This window comes from Lepisma saccharinum, chromosome 2, assembly GCF_977018435.1.
Source record: "Lepisma saccharinum chromosome 2, izLepSacc3.1, whole genome shotgun sequence".
NCBI classification, from domain to species: Eukaryota; Metazoa; Arthropoda; class Insecta; order Zygentoma; family Lepismatidae; genus Lepisma; species Lepisma saccharinum.
The window spans coordinates 41,022,066-41,042,155 of record NC_139230.1 but is presented as its reverse complement, the minus strand read 5'-3'; the positions used below and the strand labels follow the sequence as shown (position 1 = coordinate 41,042,155).

The following is a 20,090-nucleotide window of genomic DNA, read 5'->3' as shown; positions in this document are numbered from 1 at the left end:
CGTACTGAGCAATTATTGTGATAATATGTATGAAAGGAAAAGTGACTAGCTACACACAAACCACAAGCTCTGAATATGGTTTCACAGTTACCACCACTGCCTATTACATTGTAACAAAATATGCAAGAAATTTTAGTTTACTAAATAATTTAGACATAAAATCTGAAAGTGACAGTGCATAAGCATATAATTTTCTTAAACATATTTGTGAAAAGAATGTGCTCAATTAGCAGACGTGGTTGATAACGGTGAAAATGAGCATAAGAACAACAGATAACAGATACAACAGTGGCACTTCTGAAAAACGGTGTATGACGTGAGTAGTCGAGAAACAAGAAGCAGAGAAAGTTGATCGAGTGGTGCAGCCTGGTGACGTAAAAGAGAAAGAGTAAGAGAATAAAAAGCTGATTGGTAGCAAAAATTATTCTATCTTTCTCTACCTCTGTCTACTGCTAACAGCTACTCCTGACTTGCCTGTCGACCCCCCTGAAAGAGATGCAGTGTTAGTATGGTGATCTGGGAGAGGAGAAATTTCAAGCAAATAAAAAGATACGATTAAAACCAGAATTGGCAAGGGACGGCACGAAATGGGAATTCCAAGAAATAGCCACCAACTGTTAATGCTGGGAAAATAACACTCAATTAATAGTTCTAAGCTATCAAAAAAGAAGTCAATTGTTACACTAGGGCGTAGGAAGCATCACAACATCGAACCAACTCTTCCAAAGATAAACAAAACATTAACAAGAAAAACAATAAAGAGTATTCATGAAATAACTTCAACATTTTCAATTTGGTCTTACACTTGATGTAAACATCATTTTCTGTACTAGACATAAATACACAATAAACGAATGCTACATTATACACAACAAAATTATTAACAAACAGCATAGATATATATATATATTTATGGAACCAATATATACAACCACATAATAAAGCATATATATCAATACACTAAATTATGGTAAAGATTTACAAAAATGTTACTGCTTTCATATTGCATGCAAATATCTGTTGTCAGTTACTATTTAATAACTATTGAAGCATGAAAGCAAATGCCTTATAATAATCTATTTCTTCTTGAAGAGATTTACTTTATTTTTGTTACTATTTTGTTTATAGAAAATGTTAATAAAGATTGGTTGGAAATGAAAATAAACTGCAGTGCTATATATTACACTGTGAGAGAAAAATAGAACAATGTATACATTTTAACAAAATACAACATGTAACAAATATCATGCATACGTATTAGAAAGTACTGAATAATTCTCTGGCAATAAGATAAGACAGAATTTCACAATAATATGATAACAATATTGCTAGGCCATAGTACAAAATATGCACATAGAAAATACAATGAATAGACAAAATTGACATGATAACATTAAGAAATAAGTATAGATACACACACACACCACACACACACACACTCGCACACATACACACACATATGTAAGTATATACAATGAAGGCACTGAATCTGCTAGAGAGAAATTGTTTTTAGAGCAAGAAATATTATAGTAATTAGATTATGCAACGAATATGCAACAAACAAGCACTGAATGTATATACCACATTAAACTTAAAACACCGAAAATGAAAATGAAATGAAGGAAGGAAGAGAAAGAACTTTTCGAAAATAAAGAGAAAAATACTAGTTGAATGCAGGACAGGAGAAAAGGACTAGATTTTTTCGAGGAATTGGACACCTTCTGGAATATTGATATGTAATCCTTCAATACTTTCAAATCCTCCTATATGTTTCAACATTTTTATCGCAACGTATTTCGAACTACCTTAAGGTAAAATATTCAAATACATGATGGAATTAATGCAGAGAATATGACTAAATCGCGGAATAAGCCTGGGGTTATTCATTTACACTCAAGTATACAATCTTGTGGAAGCAAACACTTTGTTAACTGAATAATTATGTACATTTCAATTACTAAAAAAGCGCCATTTAACATATATATAGGGGAAAGTTATCATGTAATATATGAAGTCACGTTAAACGTCATTAACTCCATTTACATCAATTAACTTTATTCTTGCACAAAGATTTCTTTTAAATTCTCAGTCGTCTTATTTATGAACACTGTGAAAATATAGTTTACTGACAATGTCCTAATGTTGCGATGTTAATTTTTATACGGTATGTCTAATGTAAGAGCATAATAAAATATCTAAGTTAGTCTTATATTTTGTAAATGAATCAGCGGTATATTAATGTCAAGTAATCGACACCTACATGTGAAAGTTGAATTCGTCTATATTCTAATTACAATAGCTGCGATAAATTCTTAACAACAATGATTGTAAGTATATGGTGCGCTGAATATCTACAGAAATATTGTGTCCGGAAGAACAAACTTCAAGTTTCATGCCAATTTGGTTAATTAATGAATTACCGTGAGTATTATTCATTATTTAGGACAATTAATTTCAAAACAACAATTACGTTTTGACCTTCTTCACACAAGTACATTAAAGAAAAAATAGAAGTAATATCTGCTACAAAGGAAAGCTGTATGAAAAACGACACATACAAGAAATGTGAAATCTGTCTTAATAAGAAATGTTATATTTAACTGTGTTAGGAGGAAAATATTTCTACAGCACATTAACATTAATTACTTTCTTAGTATGCACTAGAACATTTAACCAGCCTCGACACAGGATGAAGTTGCTGCTAGAGACGTCAATTTTAAAAAAGAAGTCTTCTGCTTTTTAATGTGACTTTAATTTCACCTTAATTCAAAATATTGGATTTTTATTTTTAAAAAATGGTTTCATTCGTAAGAGTAGAATATACAATGTTCAATTAGTTTTTGTTTCTACGTGTACTCTGTTGTTGTTTAAGCTGAGGAAAATGGTTAAAATAGGACAACACATTGTGTTGCAAGGAAAGTGGTGTGTTTAAAGATATGAGGAACCGTATTTATCCATGAACTTTATCGAAATTTTAATACAAACTAGAGTTGGTCTCAGAAGCTTAGGTGTTAGAGTAATGACTGAAGCCAGGGATCCTGTATGTCTAGATATACCTAGAAAGCCATTGTTGTGCTGTCATCTCGTATTTCATTGTATATTGTCATCCGTCTTTCTGGTCGCAATTAACATAATGGTAAGAATACTATACCTATACTTATCAAATTAATGTGTTGCCAGACCACAAACGGTACATTGTATGACATTGATAAACGCGGTAAACTATAAGCCTATTTATTCTTCTCGTGTAGCTTCACCACTAGACTAACAGTACCGATGGATACAAGTGAAAGCAAGTGCTAATACAGAAACCCGTGATTCATGAGGGATGTTAATTGGTTTGAAAACATTTCATTTTGTGAAAGCAATTTTCGCTCCCATGAAAATAGTTTTCTGAGCCACTTTTCCGAAATAACCATTAAACAATTAATACTTGAAGGAACCGCAAGTAAAACAATTACCTTTATCTTCCTTAACATTACTGTAGCTTTTTCTACGACTTGGGTTAATCGCGACGACGAGGATGATAGAAGAATTGATCACGCGTAGGATTGGACAAACACAATGATATCGAAATGCCTTACCCAGAATTTAAACCAGAGATCTCTGTTTTGCACCCAGCCTTTGAAGCTCCAACACCTTTAATGTGCGTTTTCGCCGACAAGAATCATAGTTAAGGTGCGACATATTTTCTCTTCTGTTTGTTTCATTAGCTTTCTCCGTTCCTCTATAGACTGACTTTCTTGTAATTCGGCATGATTTTCAGTTTTAACTTCTAGTAATGTTTATGTTCCCTGATAAAGAAGCTCCAAGCAATTTGTATTATTGATGGATTTAAACTGTCTGGCTATCCGATTGCGATCTCGTCAGCAAAGGTTTCGGGTTCCAGTCCCGGCGTTGCCACTCTGCAAGTACACTTTCATCAGTATAATCTAATCAGTATTCATCCACATTGCCGCGATTATACAAAAGTGAAGGGACACAATATGACAAATTCGGATTATATAAGGATTTGCCTACATTTTTCTTGCGATGGGGAAAATATCTTGGTTGGTTACGTATTCACACAATTGTATTCTTAAATCTGCCAAAATCAAACAATGTTAGTGTGGAAGTTATCTGTTCTGATGGTAAATTTTAAACACATTTCCTGTTCACGTCACCTCTTATAGATGAGACGATAACGTAGCCGATAACGGTCCTAAATAATTTGTTGTAATCGAATATAGGGACGATCTGACCTAGCTTTTTTTTAGACACACATGTATGAATTACTTTAAAATAATGTCTTCCCTATCATCTTTCTAATGTCGATTAGAATAGTGCATTGATGTAGACAAGCATAAGTTATTACTCTATGTTGAATAGTTTCTTTTATTTCTACTTCGTTTGTTTTACGTAGTTTTCCCTTTGGGTTGATCGCGACGATGAGGATGAAGGGAGAAGTGATGAAATACGTGCTGGGACAAACACATCACATCATTCTTGCTCTACCCAGGATACAAAAGCACCATCCTTGGCTTCGAAGAACACGATTTCAAAGTTAAATTCAAAACACTAATATTCTCTTTCAATTTATTTAGAATACAGTACTAGAAGCTTTCCTATTTTTAGATACTAGGGTCTATACGATCAAACTCGAGCAATGGTGTTCAAAGTGGGCAGTATCGCTTATTTTGGGCAGTAGGATTATTTAAGGGTAGGAGCCAACTTGGTGGCTACGAAGCGCCAGTGGTACGTTCCCTCTGGAACGTTGTTTGCTTATTTACGATTGGCCAGGTATTGATCGAAACATATGCCAAGAAATGGGAGAAAGAAGGAAATTGAATAAAGTTTCCATCTTGATTCTTACCACTCATTTCATCGTCTTTACGTCGATGTTTTACCTCTTGGGTTAACCGTGACAGTAGAGTTGAATGATAAATGATAAATTAATGATGGGACAAATACAATAGCACAGTAATTCCTTAAACAAGGTCTGAACCTGGGGTCCCTGCCTTCTTAGAGTGTTATGTTGGCCACTCTGCCATGAAGGGTGGGTAATATTGATTCATTCTCTCGATTAGTTCAAAACCAATTCTTTCGGTTCAAACTCAGTGAGATTTTACGAATTGGAGTGTTGAAATTTGAGACTGTCACACGTTTTGCTATATGAATTTTATTGTTATTGCAGTTATTATTATAGAATAGGGTCGGTGGGGATTAGTGCACGAAATCAAGGAGCACTTAACTTGAAAGTGTAGGAATATGCTTTAGGGGAATGATATCGCTTCAAATCCAAATATGTGAAGTTCAATTACAGGGTGGTAGTTCATATTTCAGTGCTTTAAATCCCACTTAAAATTGCAGAACTTATATTCATGGAGCTAACTTTGATACATATTTAAAAAATATTGTTTTCGCTATCTGAACATTTGCATTTAACATTTTCCCAATTAGGTAGTGGTTACGTCGTCGCCTTGTAATCAAGCAAGGGGTCCCGGCTTCGATACCCTGTGGTTCGGAACCCACTATGAACTGTATATGAACTGAGTAGCCTATACGTGCATAAAATGTACTGAAAACAATTTCAAACTCAAGCGAGTGTGTGTATATATACACACATATGTAATTTGTTATTAAGCGTCGCTATGAGACTATGAAAAACACCCATGGCCAGGTATGGATTCGATCCCGGGAATTTCTGTAGAGATCGAGCCAGCAGATCTGAGAACTGCTACAATGTGTACTTTGCTACTCATTGTCTGAAGCGTAGGAATAATGAAATCAAACATTTTTTAAATATTATGATGAACTTTGACGTACCTTGACGTAAAAAACTAGATACATTTTAACTATGGTTTTGGATACGATCTACATAACTGTCAGTAAACCATTCCCATATTTTGTCTCGAAATAATAGTGAAAAACTGATTATTAAAACTCACTGTCTACTTTGCTGATCAAGCAACTTCGAACAATTAACCAAAGCCGTTAGATCTTTGAAATCTTTACTCCAATTTCGCATCTAATGAGTATTATTTAAAGGAGATATGTTGTAATATTAGACCCCATAAACAATTTCTGAACCTTCCTGAGATGGATTAATGAAGGTAATCATTTCATCGGCAGCCGAAATTAACCTTGAAACTTGCGTGAGAGTTGAGAAAAGTGAATCTGTGTTTCATCGTAATTCATACGGTGACAACTCGGTTCCAATTAACAATTTTCTTTCTTACAAAATGCATTGCGGTTTTTGAAATAAAAATACAAGTGAAAACACGTGGGTCAGATTCAAGGATTTCTCATTTATTATCTGCATTTTCATTACAGCTGCATAGATGAAACTTGACTACTTAAAATTCGAGCCGACCTCCATTGTTTGCGTTCGCAAACACACGCATCCGAATCCCAGACACCAGAGCAGGGATTAGCAAAGCTAGAAGGATGCGGGGAGGAAGGGGCCGTTGTTTGGATGCGCCCAGCAATACATTTTTTTTTCGTATTAAACTGAAACTCTGTCGATCGTCGTCCATCCCTCCGCCGTCTGGGTCAATAAAGACCTGAGAAATTCCGAGAGTGCGCATGCGCACGCCAGTACTCACAGCTACCTGGGGTCTCCCAGAATTTGCTCAGTTTCCAACTCGGCGTCCCAGTTTCTCTCCCCCACTCGAAGTGACATTTCCGCTTCTTGCCCGTACGTCAAAGGGTGAAGTCCCGTGCCGAGGAGTCTCCTCGTTTACTGCATTCTCCCTGTCAGATGAGCAAGAGATTGCTTTCTGAAAAGCTACGCGCAGGGAAGGCGCAATGCGTGCTGCCGACGTTGTAAGGGGCAGTGTTCTGCATTCGCAGGGAGATGGAAAAGGAGAATCGAGGGAGCAAAAAAAAAAGAAAATGAATTTCGTTACTTGCATTGGCACAAAGGTAATGTCCAACGTGACCTTGATAAATATAAAAATGGGACTGCATTCAAATTTTTTCAGGTTCCCCGCGCGGTTCTCTGCACGTTCAATTTTATTCACATGATATAATTGCGACTAGATTTGCGGGAGTCGAAACTAGAACCCTTTGATTGCAAGACGATAACATTATCATTAACCACTATGTTCCTGAAATACCATTTGAACATGAATAGCAAGGGGAAAAAAATTGAGATTTGTAATCCATTAAATTATAATTAAAATGCAAGAAACATAAGTCTGTGTACGAACTGAAAAGTGAGTGATGGAAGTTACTGATATATCGTCTTAAGAATCGTTTGTTATATAAAGACATTACATAACACTGCATCATGAAATTAAAATTAGAATATTTTGAAAGCATTTTTTAAAGCAATATATGAAAAAAAAGTCATTACTGTTTTGAATGCATGAGGTTTCATTATGAGAAGATTAAGTGAAGAGACATATTTTAATAATTATATATATATGGCAGGAAAGGCAGTTAAATTGATAATAGAATTTTATGAAATTCGAAATATTAATTGGTCTCCGCAGTCATAACTTACAAGTTAGTAGAAGAGAATGTACGAACTGCACTTAGGTATTAAAGTGGAATCACATCTCTATTTACGACTGAAAGAAAATCTCAGGTTCATAGTGTTCTATGAATCTGATGTAAGACAACAAATATCATTAAATAGTAACTATATCTTTCGAAAATAGTACAAGTTTAAAAAAAGAATAGGAAAATATGTAGATCAGATTCCAGAATTTATTTGGTCTATGTTTTTCATTTAATCTATTTAGTAAACTCCTCGGAATCAATTTGTATTTCCTGTTAGAAAATATAATGCTTACTACTACCAAGTATTCTCGAGCACAGAAGATTGATTGATTGATTTGCTATATTTTACCTCGCTTCTTGTGCCACTTTTGGCTAAATTGCGAAGATGGGGATGAGTGATGATATGATAAAATTGATGGGTGGACACTCACAAACATCAATGCCCAGGCCAGGTTTCGAACCCGGGAATCTAATCACTCCGCCACGGGGGCCGGCTCGAGCACAGAAGAATACGAGTTCAAATCCGTGATAATTCATCTCAGTTATACATGTACATACCTACGTGGCATAAACTTCGTTTCATTCTACCAGCAAATTATTAATCCACTTGTTGCTAATTTTGCAGTTTGAAGCCTGTGGTATTTTAAAACTTTATCATTTAATAGATTTTAAAAATTGAGTTTTTTTCCAAATTTATTTTTGTACTGTATTTGCAAACATGTTACTTCCATCCGTGATGGTCTTACATGTCAACATTCTACAAAAACAAAGTTTACCGTTTCTAAGAACAGCTAACCTTTGTTTTCTGTCGTTTGTTAAAACAAACGACAGAACATTGTTTTAAAACATCTGGAACATTTTACATCGTCCGTCGTTACATTTTAACAGAGAACAAATTTGAGTAAATTAAAATATTAGATTTTAATGACACAATATTTTAATTTGTTAATTCTACTAAATATTATGACAGCTATTCATTTCGACGATCAATCCAACAATGTTTTAAACTTTCGAGTAATCGAAAAAAGTGTTACATAAATAATGTTTTGTAAACCTTTACTCACCATCGAATAAATAGAACTAGGTGGATGCGCTATTGGTTTAGAAACATTAAATGTGAGTTATGTAATTTAGTGCACAATAATCAGTACAATGGTAAATTTATGCTGTTATACTTTATCATCTTTGTAATTTTTGTACAAAATTAAATGATGAACTCGATATAAATTTCCGTTAGTTATTTACTTGAGTCATGTAATATCACACGTGAACATATTATATATGTGCACACAAACACCCCCCCCCCCCACACACACACCCACATACACACACCACAAAGATTTCCAGCACGATGCTCTGAAATCCCTTTTAGCTATATTATCGAATTAAAAAACTAACTCTCTAGCCTTCTTAAACCCGAAGGTTCATGGCTGCAGCAACACAGGCCTTCCATCTGTCCCTATCTTGAGCAAGCATCCCTACCGATTTCCTTTAGGTTCTTAACGCTGTCCCTCCATCTTCGTCTTGGCCTTCCTATAGGTCTCTTACGATCAGGTTTCCCAACAATAATCCTATGAACTCCTCTATCCTCTCCCATTCGTGCCACATGGCCTGCCCACCTAACTCTTCTTGATTTAATTATTCTAATAATATCTGGACATGAATACAATTTATGTACATCTAAATTATGTAACCTTCTCCACTCACCTGCCTCCTCATCCCTTTTAGGTCCAAATATTTTCCTAAGGATCTTATTTTCAAATACTCTCAATTTATGTTCCTCTTTCAATGTAAGGGATCAAGTTTCACATCCATATAATACTACAGGCAAAATTACTGTTTTGTATATTTTAACTTTTAGTTTCTTAGATATTAAACGAGAAGACAAAAGTTTATGAAGAGAGAAGTAAAATGCATTTCCTGAATTAAGCCTACTTTTTATTTCCTCTTTAATATAATTTTCACTTGTTAATATTACTCCTAAGTATTTGAATTTGGAAACTGGTTCAAACGAGTTGTTATCAATAATTAGATTTTGATTATTACCTAATACTTGGTTTCGGCCTGTAAGCATATATTATCTCATTATCTAAATTATTTCAATCAATACGGCATGGAGAGTAAATACGAAGCAATTGAGGTAAAGAATGGTGGGGGGTGGGGATTGAGGAAGGATTTTGAAACCATATGTAATAATACAAACGGGTAACTGCGATGAACATTTCAAAGGCATATCATTATTCAAAAACTCTATTCCTATAATTACTATATCTATCACAAACAAACCATGTGCGTAAATATGTGAGCTGTAGCAGCAACGCCCTGCGAGGATGGTTCCCTATTTACACTACTACACGTGTCACTCAGATCTGAGCCATACCTGGTAACGTTGTCCGCAGCACCGACCGCAGCATGCTTGCAGGAGACCCTGATGACTGGCAGCGGAGTGAGCGGGACTCGCGAGCGGAGAAGGCGACCCCGGCCTCTTGGGCTGCCCGTTGTATGGAACCTCCATCTCTACGAACTCCCGATCCTGGAAAACAGAGCATCACATTTCGGTACCTTGCTTGCTTGCTTGATTGATTTTTGTGCCACTTCTGGCTACTTTGCGAAGATGGGGATGAGGGATGATATGATGAAATTGATGAATGGAGACTCACAAACACCCATGTTCAAGCCGGGATTCGAACTCGGGACCCCTGACGTCGTAGCGCGATATGCTAACCACTCCGCCACGGAGGCCGGCTTCGGTACCTTGCATCGGCCACAGAACATTGTCTTAAAACATCTGGAACATTCACATCGTCTGTCGTTACATTTTAACAGAGAGCAAATTTGAGTAATTTAAATTATTAGTAATTAATTACTAATAATTTAATTAGTAATAAATTATTAGTGTATTAATCTAAAAATATATTTTGCTTGTTAATTCTACGGAATATTATGACAGCCAATTTAACAATTTTTTAAACTTTCGAGTAATCGAGAGAAGTGATATATAAATATTGTTTTGTAAACTTTTACTCACCATAGAATAAATGAACTAAGTGGATGCGCTATTGGTTTAGAAACGTTAAATATGAGTAATGCAATTTTGTGCACAATATCCAGTACAGTAGTAAATTTATGCTTATCACCTTTGCAATTTCTGTACAAAGCTAAATTAATCATGCATATAGACTATCAGTTGCCTCTGCAACCAGCATCCATACTACCATAGGCGGATCTAGAATTTTTTTTCTGGGAGGGAAACAGAATATGCTGTAAGCATATGATAAGATGTAACACTTGAAATATAATGTGCAGATTTTCCGGCACATTAAAAACACGCACATATACACATGTAATATTCACACCAAGACAATTACAGGCATTCGTTTTAGATCAAATTTGTGATCAGATAAACTAATCGAAACTGAACCTTCAAAGTAGATTCCGAACCATTGTGTTGCGATATACCTTCACCAGGAAATAAACCCACAGACCTTTTGATTATAAGGTGATAGCATTAGTAGATTTTTGTGAAACAGAAGTAGTTCTACATTATTTGTAGTGTCTATTAAAATACAGAAAGGTATAAGCTTGAGAGTTCATTTCTTCAAGCGAAACTGTAACAAACATTTAGAAAATTTGATCTAGAGATTTTCGATTTGTGTCCAGCAGTTAATGTTATTCAGAGGCGAGCGTGCAGGTAAAAGGTTATTTTCAATAAAATAACAACATTGTTAAATACGTTAACCGACAGCGTTGCAGTCGAGTGTATATTGCAGAGAACATTTTTTCTGCAGCCGACAGAAGAGAAGAGGCAGGCCGTTCCGCTACCCTCAAGAGGTAACAAGAGGAAAGAGCGCCACTGCAAGGGAAGAGCTGGGAAATACTTAGAGGCAAGTGTGCTACGGGGTTATTCATATGCCTGTTTAGAGGCCCAGTTGCCGGTCCGGCCTACCGGATCATATTGGATTTCCAGAAAAGAGCTAAATCCCGCCTAAAACTGGGATACTATTTCTCTGAAGCAACTAGAGCTAGACTGCAAAGACAAAACTGGATTTAACTACAACTGAGACCGTTGACGTAATAGACGAAAAGATAAGTACTTGATGCGATTCGTCATTTGGACAAACCTTGCTCCAAAAAACTAAGTTGGCAACAGTAGTACGTACATCTGGACTTCCCTTCCACCGCTGGAGGAGGGGAATTCTGTTGTCTGCTCACCGCACAAACGCCAAACTGACCCGAGAAATGTGTGGTTCTTCTTCCCCTTTCCACCTCTTTGCAAAGAAACAGAGATGGTATCGACTATTATCCACTGTATTTTCACGGTAACTCTCTCATGAGTGGCAGTTCTTTCTAGGAGTGATTGTGGCTAAATCACTGAGCGGATTGCAAAAAAAAAAGAACGAAATGAACAAATATCTAGATCAAAGGCATATTTTTTTTTGGGGGGGGGGGGGTAGGGTGGAGATGATAACGTCTGTTGGCCGATAACACTTTTGGAAAAGTCACGCCACGCCACTGATGTTATTGTTTCGTAAGCAACAAGATTCGGATTCGATGTCAGGTGTCAACTTATTTAGTTGCCTAGTAAATCTATCCCCGATTAATATATTTGTGCTAAACTTTGTTTGATTATTTTACTACAAGGAAAACGATTACTCGAACATTTTTTCGTTGCAATATTATGTTATAAATGCGTTTTATAATACTTAGTCATCGATTTTGGGAGGAGCACGTGTCCCAGTGTCCCTCCCGTTAAATCCTCAATGCATACCATACCACTTCGGCGGAACTACACTCGGTGGCAACGTTAAAATTTAGATGTGAATGGTTTTCCTTCAGAAGAGTAGCCACAAATACAAAGTGAAAGGTTATTCAGAAAATCTAGTGTTACGTTTACGGTTCGTGACACTAGCTTTATAAGTCCAATCATGTTCAAAAACTCACATATTTGTCTTCAATTATTACGATAATTAATTTTAAATTCCTAAGTTTCCATAGTTCTCTCCACGAATATTGATAATTAATATATATAATTATAATTAACGCGGGTGTAGGAATGTATGTAACTTTTCTACAATCCTGAGATAAAAATTCATACTATTCATATCTACCATATGGTTAATTTCAATGCTATATAAGGTATTGTCCCATACATTGAAGTAGTGATGTGAACAGGAGGGAAAGGAAATCAATCCTCAGTGTCAAAAGAATGCCAAGTGATACAGCGCCTTCTGGAGTTTAAAAAGAACATGCTTTATGGTGCTATCTAGCGGCACTTCTGAGAACTACCACGTCCACGTCTCGCCCTGGTTGCCAAGGCAAATGCAACGATTTCGCAGGAACTCTAAAACAAAAAAGGAGTTTTTTGTCAGTACTTTTCCATTTGCAGTCTTCAATGGGAATCGTCACAATATGAGGATTCTAATAAAAATCCTGGAAGTAATATTATATAAATGTTTTGTGTGAAGTTTGCTCATTCTGGCAATGTTGGTAACTTCGGATTCTAAAATTTTACTAGGTTCACCAAGACCATTCAAACAAATTAAATTTCTAATTATTTCTATTCTGGTTATTTTACGTAGTTTTTCTACTTATTTGGTTAATCGCGACAATGAGGATGAATAATGAAATCAGTGCTACAAGTAAGGGGGGTTGCGGGGGATGGTGTCCCCAACTAGCAAAATTTCTGCAAAGCACCACACTGGTTGTCGCTATGTTAAAAATCATGGGAACATCCCCACAGCAATCTCCAAGACTCGATCAACACCCTCCTTCCAGCTAGAAATCTCCACATCAAGGGTTGGATGAAATGGATGATCTGACCAATATATCCATGCCTTAGCCAGGATTCAAACCTGAGACCTCTGGCTTCATAGCACGTTACGCTAACAGATCTGGAGGAGGCCAGCTGGTGATGAAATTAATCTTAGCACAAATACTAACGCTTACGCTGCATTCCAAACCCTGCTATTTTTGTTTTGCAACGCTCGGAATAAACTTCCAGAACACAGTAGCCTATACAATATACAGGGTGGTCTAAAAAGTGTGGAGACACCTGATTGAAAGTGGAATGACATACTGTTCCGCAAAACTAACATTGTAGTTTTGTAACAGGGGTGGGGGAAAATGTTATAGGGTATATGACGATGACGGCCGCCATCTTGAAACCCGCCATTTTGAATTCAACTTCAAAATTTTAAATGGGAAGAGGGTGATATGATATATCAAATCAGGCTAGAATTTTACGAGGAATGCAATGGTGAAGGGGTTTTCGACGTATCTTTAAACAATAAAAAGTTATGACTGAATTCGTGTATCAATTTGCTCCTTTTCGAGGTGTCAGAAAAAAGCATTAAAGTGTCTTTAGCGCATCGGTAACACATCAGGATGAAAGTGACGTCTATGGAGAGACGCGCGCATGCCATTGCACACGATTTTAATCGGAAACATCCACGAAGAGCAGCGCATGACGAATGGTTGTCTCGAACAATTACAATGTGACGCTTCCATTGAACGAAAAGTCCTTCACAGTGACGAGGCTAATGTTTATGTATAGCTCAGACAAGTAGTTCCCCCGCAAATTTAGAAGGATGCAAATAGCTACAAATGCTTACGCACCCAGAAATTAATTTAATTAATTGCTTCACTCAACTCATTCACAATATGCACTACTCTTTCGAGTATACATAATAAAAATGAATTAAATTCACGAGGTGACGAACGTGACCCTGATTAGTTTCAGTTATGGGTTGTACTATCGATCACGTGATCTGAACACAATACTTTCTTCGCTTTTTATCATTTGAAAGGCTCGGGTGTAAAACATGGTAAGTGACATTATGTTGATTTCTGAGTTCATTAAGAAAAAAAGGTTATTAGAAGCTATACTGTAGATAAATTGTTTTCGTGTTGTGTTTACCAATTTCAGAAGGCTTCACCGAGTCCAATGCAAATTGCATGACATGACAATTTCACTCGAAAATTAAATTATGGCACATTTTACTTTGTAACTCAAAAACAACCAAAATGTCACTTCCCATGTTTTACACCCGAGGCTTTCATTTGTCTTCAACTCTTCACCAAGAGCCACAACAGATTGTCACGTATATTACATATTAGTATATTTTCAGTAGGAACAAATTATAGGCATTTTTGTCTTAATGTGATTACTGAAATTACAGCCTCAATACGTTATCTTTCATTAACTAGGCTTGTTAGATCGTATCAGTCATGATGCACGTATGATCAGTTTCTACTGACATAAATATAATTATCAAGCACACAAGGTGTTAAGGGTTTATTTTTCGTAACTAAGCTAAAAAGTGCACATAAAAGTTAATCTACTGTAAAGAGTAAAATAAAGCATGTGCGACAATTTTGTTATACTAGTTACTTATGTTTACGAGTTATTTCGTATCATGCGAAATCCAGTGGTTGAAATGGACCGGAACGGCGTTCCGGTTCGTGAATGTCTGGAATCTTCACGTTCCGTCTCGTGACTGTCGTAATCGAAGACAAAAAACAGACAACAGCATGTTAACGAAAGTAAAGTTTCGTTTCGTTAAGATTCCCATTTTGAGCCCTGGCAACATCAAACAGTCTTCAGAAGGAGTTGGTTTTAATTCAGGGAAAGTAATAAAGAAAAGTATACCCTGAACGTTCAGAGGTAGGCAATCCAAAGACTACAGATAATTAGCACATTGCATAACATGCAAGGGGGGTGCTGCATACGAACGCTTCTCTACTGCTTGTTCAATGATATGCGAAAAGCTACTTACGTCATCTCTTGCACTGTATCTGTGTTATTCTCATTAGGCTTCGATTTTCTGCCACATTTGGATAACCGCTACGGTGTGTATGAATGATGATTAGATGGAATCAATGAAGGATACTCACAAAGAAATACCCATGCCAGAACTTGAATCCAGGACCTCGGGTGGCGAGATCGTGAGTCGACTTCTAAACCGATCACCGAGGTGTCCTATGAAATAACGTGGAGCCGATATTGAATCTGAGGATGAGGATGGAGTGTGGAGCTTACTCCGAAGGTGAGTGACGTGCATAACAAACAGTACCCTTTAATAATTAATAGTATTCTGCACCTATTATAACTGCCCTCCCTCTCTCATTCTCCTAGGGTGGAGCTTTTGGTGTACAACCGAGGAAACCCTTCATATTGCAATATAACTATATCAAGCTTCCTTTCGCGTTTCCTTTATTGTAAATCCTATTGTTGAGATGAAGATTGGGTGTAGGAAGTGGGGTGCCAGCATAAAAGGAAGGGTACACAAGCACACCCTTGCACCGCTGATGACACCGTCTCAACAACGTGCTGAAACATCAAGAGGTATTTGTAGACATGCGATACCGCTATGGAAGCACGGAAGTTCTTCTCGCTCACAAGGTTTCCGACTGTACAATACTGTTTTGCATATCAATTACCTTCATTAACGGCGTGATCGCAATTACGTTCCATTTAGTGATTACAGTGGAATATAGGTTTTATTACTTAATAGAGAAAAGAATATCGAGAATAGGAAGTGCAATAGCAATAGGTACAATCCTATTCGCGTACAATGACTATGAAAAATAAAGAAAAATTCTTAATGAAGATGCCTGACCACCCGGTTTCAACCTGCATCCTTCCGAATATGATTTCATTACCTAAGTGATCACCTAACACTTCAAGGTTGCTTTATTTCACTGTTTTAAATACAGAGTTCAGCTTCTCTCGGTGCTTAGATTGTCATTTCAACCTCACTGTTTTGTTGGTGACTGAATACGCAACGCTTATTTTGTTCTCACATCAGTGAAAATGATAATTAATATTACTGATTTAGTAATTTCCTATTCTTAGGAAATAGGAAATGACACTTAGCCTACATACTGAAAAAAAATATAAAATGTTACTTTACTGAAAGCATATTATTAGCAATTGCTTTATGATTTAACAGGCATGCATTATTTTGCTTCTGTGAATATTCATTTTGATGGTGTTTAAAAAGTAACAGCAAAGAGAAAATACTTTTAATTTGTGGTTCTATCTAAAATAAATTGGAATTATTTGGTGGATATCCATTTTTCTGTTTTAAGTGTTTTTGAAGTCCACCAGACCCAAGATGAAATATAGTTGTTGAAATGCGGTTAAAACTTCACCATTATCCATTAGTGAAGCCTTAATCTTACCGGGTACTACTATATTATTCATTTTTATTACTGGGAATAACTTGTGCCAATATTTTATATTCCGAGGTTTTGCTACTCAACAAGGCAAAAAAATACGCAGAATTTTAATTTATTTGCTGTTTTATTTCATAAATTGATGTGTAGAGAACTACATTGTGTTGTTTTCATTCACAGTTACAAACGTGACTGCATATAACCCTGTCTTATGTTTGTACAGATGCTAGACTCGTCATGCCTGGGTGTAGATATCAAGTTGAAAGCAGGATATAAATACTATACAACATTCTGCGATGGCGTCATGTTGAAATGAGACCTATGAAACGTTTCGTAAAACATTAATACCTAAATCTTCAACCCTTTGTCTCACATGAATAAAGAAACGTTCAGCCAAGAAATGGCAGAAAAACTTGCCCCGCATAGAAAGGTATTGGGCTGGGAGGTTCTAAGGATAATCGTTATGGATTTCTCGGCAAGGAGAATAACGATCACTGCAAAGTGGAATCGTTGATAAATTATTCCCTAATGAATTATCAAATTTTTGACAGCTATACTTCTTGAATTCAAGCGTTTATTGATTTCTGCAAACTACATTCTTAAGATACAAATAAACAGAGTTATTTCGATTTCAACTTCTGCGATTCTATAAGGTTCTGGCGAATAGAATCAGAGCAAAGTTCTACAATCCACGCTTATTCCCGTCTAACTCTTCAACTCAGTTTGTTATGAATGTCACATTTCACTACTTCTAGGAGAATAAATTATAAATGGCTAGTTACTTATATTAAAGCACGGGTATTGTCTTCCGTTAATCAAGGTTTTGTATTTTTCAATTATATTATATATTGGTAGAGTATGTAGTATGTACATTTGTGAATATCGTTAGCGAAGAAAATAACTTTATTAATGTTAGAAAATATGACATGGATTTAACTTCAGTTACTTGGCTTAAACCAAACATGTAACATTTAAAATGCATTCTCCTGAAAGGAGTAATATGTAACAACCTGGAACGATGGAATTGTCTTCTTCAAACTATAACTATATTCCTCCTTTTCACAGTTATGTACCTTTGCAGTTTCACCATTTCTGTAAATTGTTTCTAGGCCTTCGACTGATTTTTTAAGCTTATTGTTAAAAGTTTAGTCATTTAGACTACATGAACCATTGTTGACGTTTGTTACATACATACACCCAAAACAATATTATTGTCAACGATACAGTCTTCCTTACTTACGTGTATCATTCTGTTTTCTGTTCGTATTACAAATATATTGTGAACGTCTTGTGCTTACTTCTCATTGATGTCTTATGCAAAGCGATCCCCAGTTCGATACTCGGTGGAGACACATTACATATTGGAACTATAGGTCCAGTTCCGATTAGCCTATCTGTGCATAAAGTGGACTTAAAACAAAACTTCAAACCTTAATTATACTCACATAATTTCTCAATGTTAGGCGAATGCAATTGCATACGAGGGTCACTATTTATATTTTGAGCCTTGGCAACACTGATTGAAGTTAGGTGCGATTTGACGTTTGCACGGAATCGTCTGGCATTATTGACCATAACGTACTTCAAATGTTTTGTCAATAGCTTCATTTGTGTTGTTTATGTTGCCTTGGAGATTGCGCGACAACAATAAAATGGAATTAACTCGTGAACATTTTCGTGCGATGATTTTTTACGATTTTCGACGTGGATTATCAAGACAAGAGTGCATCGATCAACTTACTTCCACATTTGGCGATGAAGCCCCATCCTTTGCCACTGTGAAACGCTGGTATAACGAATTTAATCCTGGCCGCCATTCGCTCACCGACGAGATTCGCGAAGGTCGTCCAAAATCAGTTGTTGTTCAAGAAAACATTGATGCTGTGCAAAACCTAATACTGCAACATCGTCATGTGACATACTGTGAGATTGAGGCAACCATAGGCATTAGTTCCACCAGCATATATAAAATATTACATGATCATTTAGCTGTGAGAAAGGTATGTTCTCGTTGGATCCCACACAATTTGACAAAAACTCAAAAACACGCTCGCGTCAATTGGTGCGAACAAATGCTCAATAAATACAATCGCGGTGCTTCAAAAGTCGTATATAAGATTGTAACAGGTGACGAATCATGGATATATGCATATGAGCCGGAACGTAAACAGCAGTCGACTGTATGGGTGTTTCAAGATGAACCCAATCCAACAAAAGTTGTTCGCACTCGAAGCACATCGAAACAAATGGTCGCCTGTTTTTTCTGGAAAACTGGTCATGTGGCAACTGTGCCTTTAGAGGAACGTAGAACGGTCAACTCTGAATGGTACACAACAATTTGTTTGCCAGAGGTCTTCGGTCAAATACGGAAAACAAACAAACGCCGTCGGATCATTCTTCATCAAGACAATGCCAGCTGTCACACATCTCGTCTAACAACCGACTTTATGAACAGTCAAAAAATCGAATTGATGGGTCATCCGCCGTACAGTCCTGATTTGGCACCCAATGACTTCTTCTTGTTCCCGAATGTCAAGAATAAATTGCGTGGACAACGATTTTCGTCGGCGGAAGACGCCGTTGATGCGTTCAAAAACCATATTATGGAGGTGTCTCAAGAAGATTGGAAAAACTGCTTTGACAAATGGTTCGAACGAATGCAAAAGTGTATTGACCATAAAGGAGAATACTTCGAAAAACAATAAAGCAGTTTTCAATGCCAAATTCCTGTTTTTTCATTGTTAGGCTCAAAATATAAATAGTGACCTTCGTACACAGCTCAACCAGCACCTTCTTGTTTAAAATATTTTTACATAGACAGAAGTCTACAGGGTATTTAGTGTATGCGAAGTGTTCCGACAACCTTACTCTATCGATTATGAGAGAGGAAATGCCTTACAGAAGCAGCACATTGTAAGTTTGGGCACTATTGACTGATCTGAGAACAATGGGCCGACGTGAATTGAATGTTGCCCAAGATATAGTCGCAAGAGTGACTTGACTAAAATTATTGCCAAATGAAAGAACATGAAAAGCAGGCGTCGGAAGTTTTTTTTAGATTCTTCCATTTGAATGGTACAAAGCTGAACAATGCGTTTATGACGACCCAAACTGCTCATGCTATTTCCGACACCAGTTAACTATGTAGCATTAGTTCATGAAACGATTTTGATTAGAACACGCAAGATTCAATTCTCGGGAAAAGCGAGGCAATTAGCTTAATTTGCCCGACTCAAGGTTCTTATGTGTTAATCCTATTCGCTCTAGTTGCCAACTAACCATTCGTTTGTGCTTTGGATAAGACCAAAAATACATAGTTAACTTTAGAAAATACGCGACAAGTATATATTTGTTAACTGTTGAAAACAATGGAATTGTGACGTAGTAAACATTGAAAGCTATTGCTGTTGTTAGTAAAAAATTGTGAT

The 20,090-nt window shown here is 36.4% G+C and overlaps 1 protein-coding gene across 3 annotated transcripts in view; it reads right to left on the bottom strand.

The window, feature by feature from the left end:
* Positions 1-20,090, bottom strand: part of Shal (Potassium voltage-gated channel protein Shal) — a 461,000-nt gene that overhangs the window by 40,524 nt on the left and 400,386 nt on the right. For 2 of the 3 annotated variants that reach the window (XM_083117318.1, XM_083117319.1), the window contains exon 4: positions 9,866-10,018. In XM_083117318.1, coding sequence (XP_082973444.1) covers positions 9,866-10,018 — 153 coding nt within the window. Of the gene's footprint in view, positions 1-440; positions 487-9,865; positions 10,019-20,090 lie in introns of all 3 variants that reach the window. The other variant, XM_083117320.1, reaches the window with a different exon arrangement.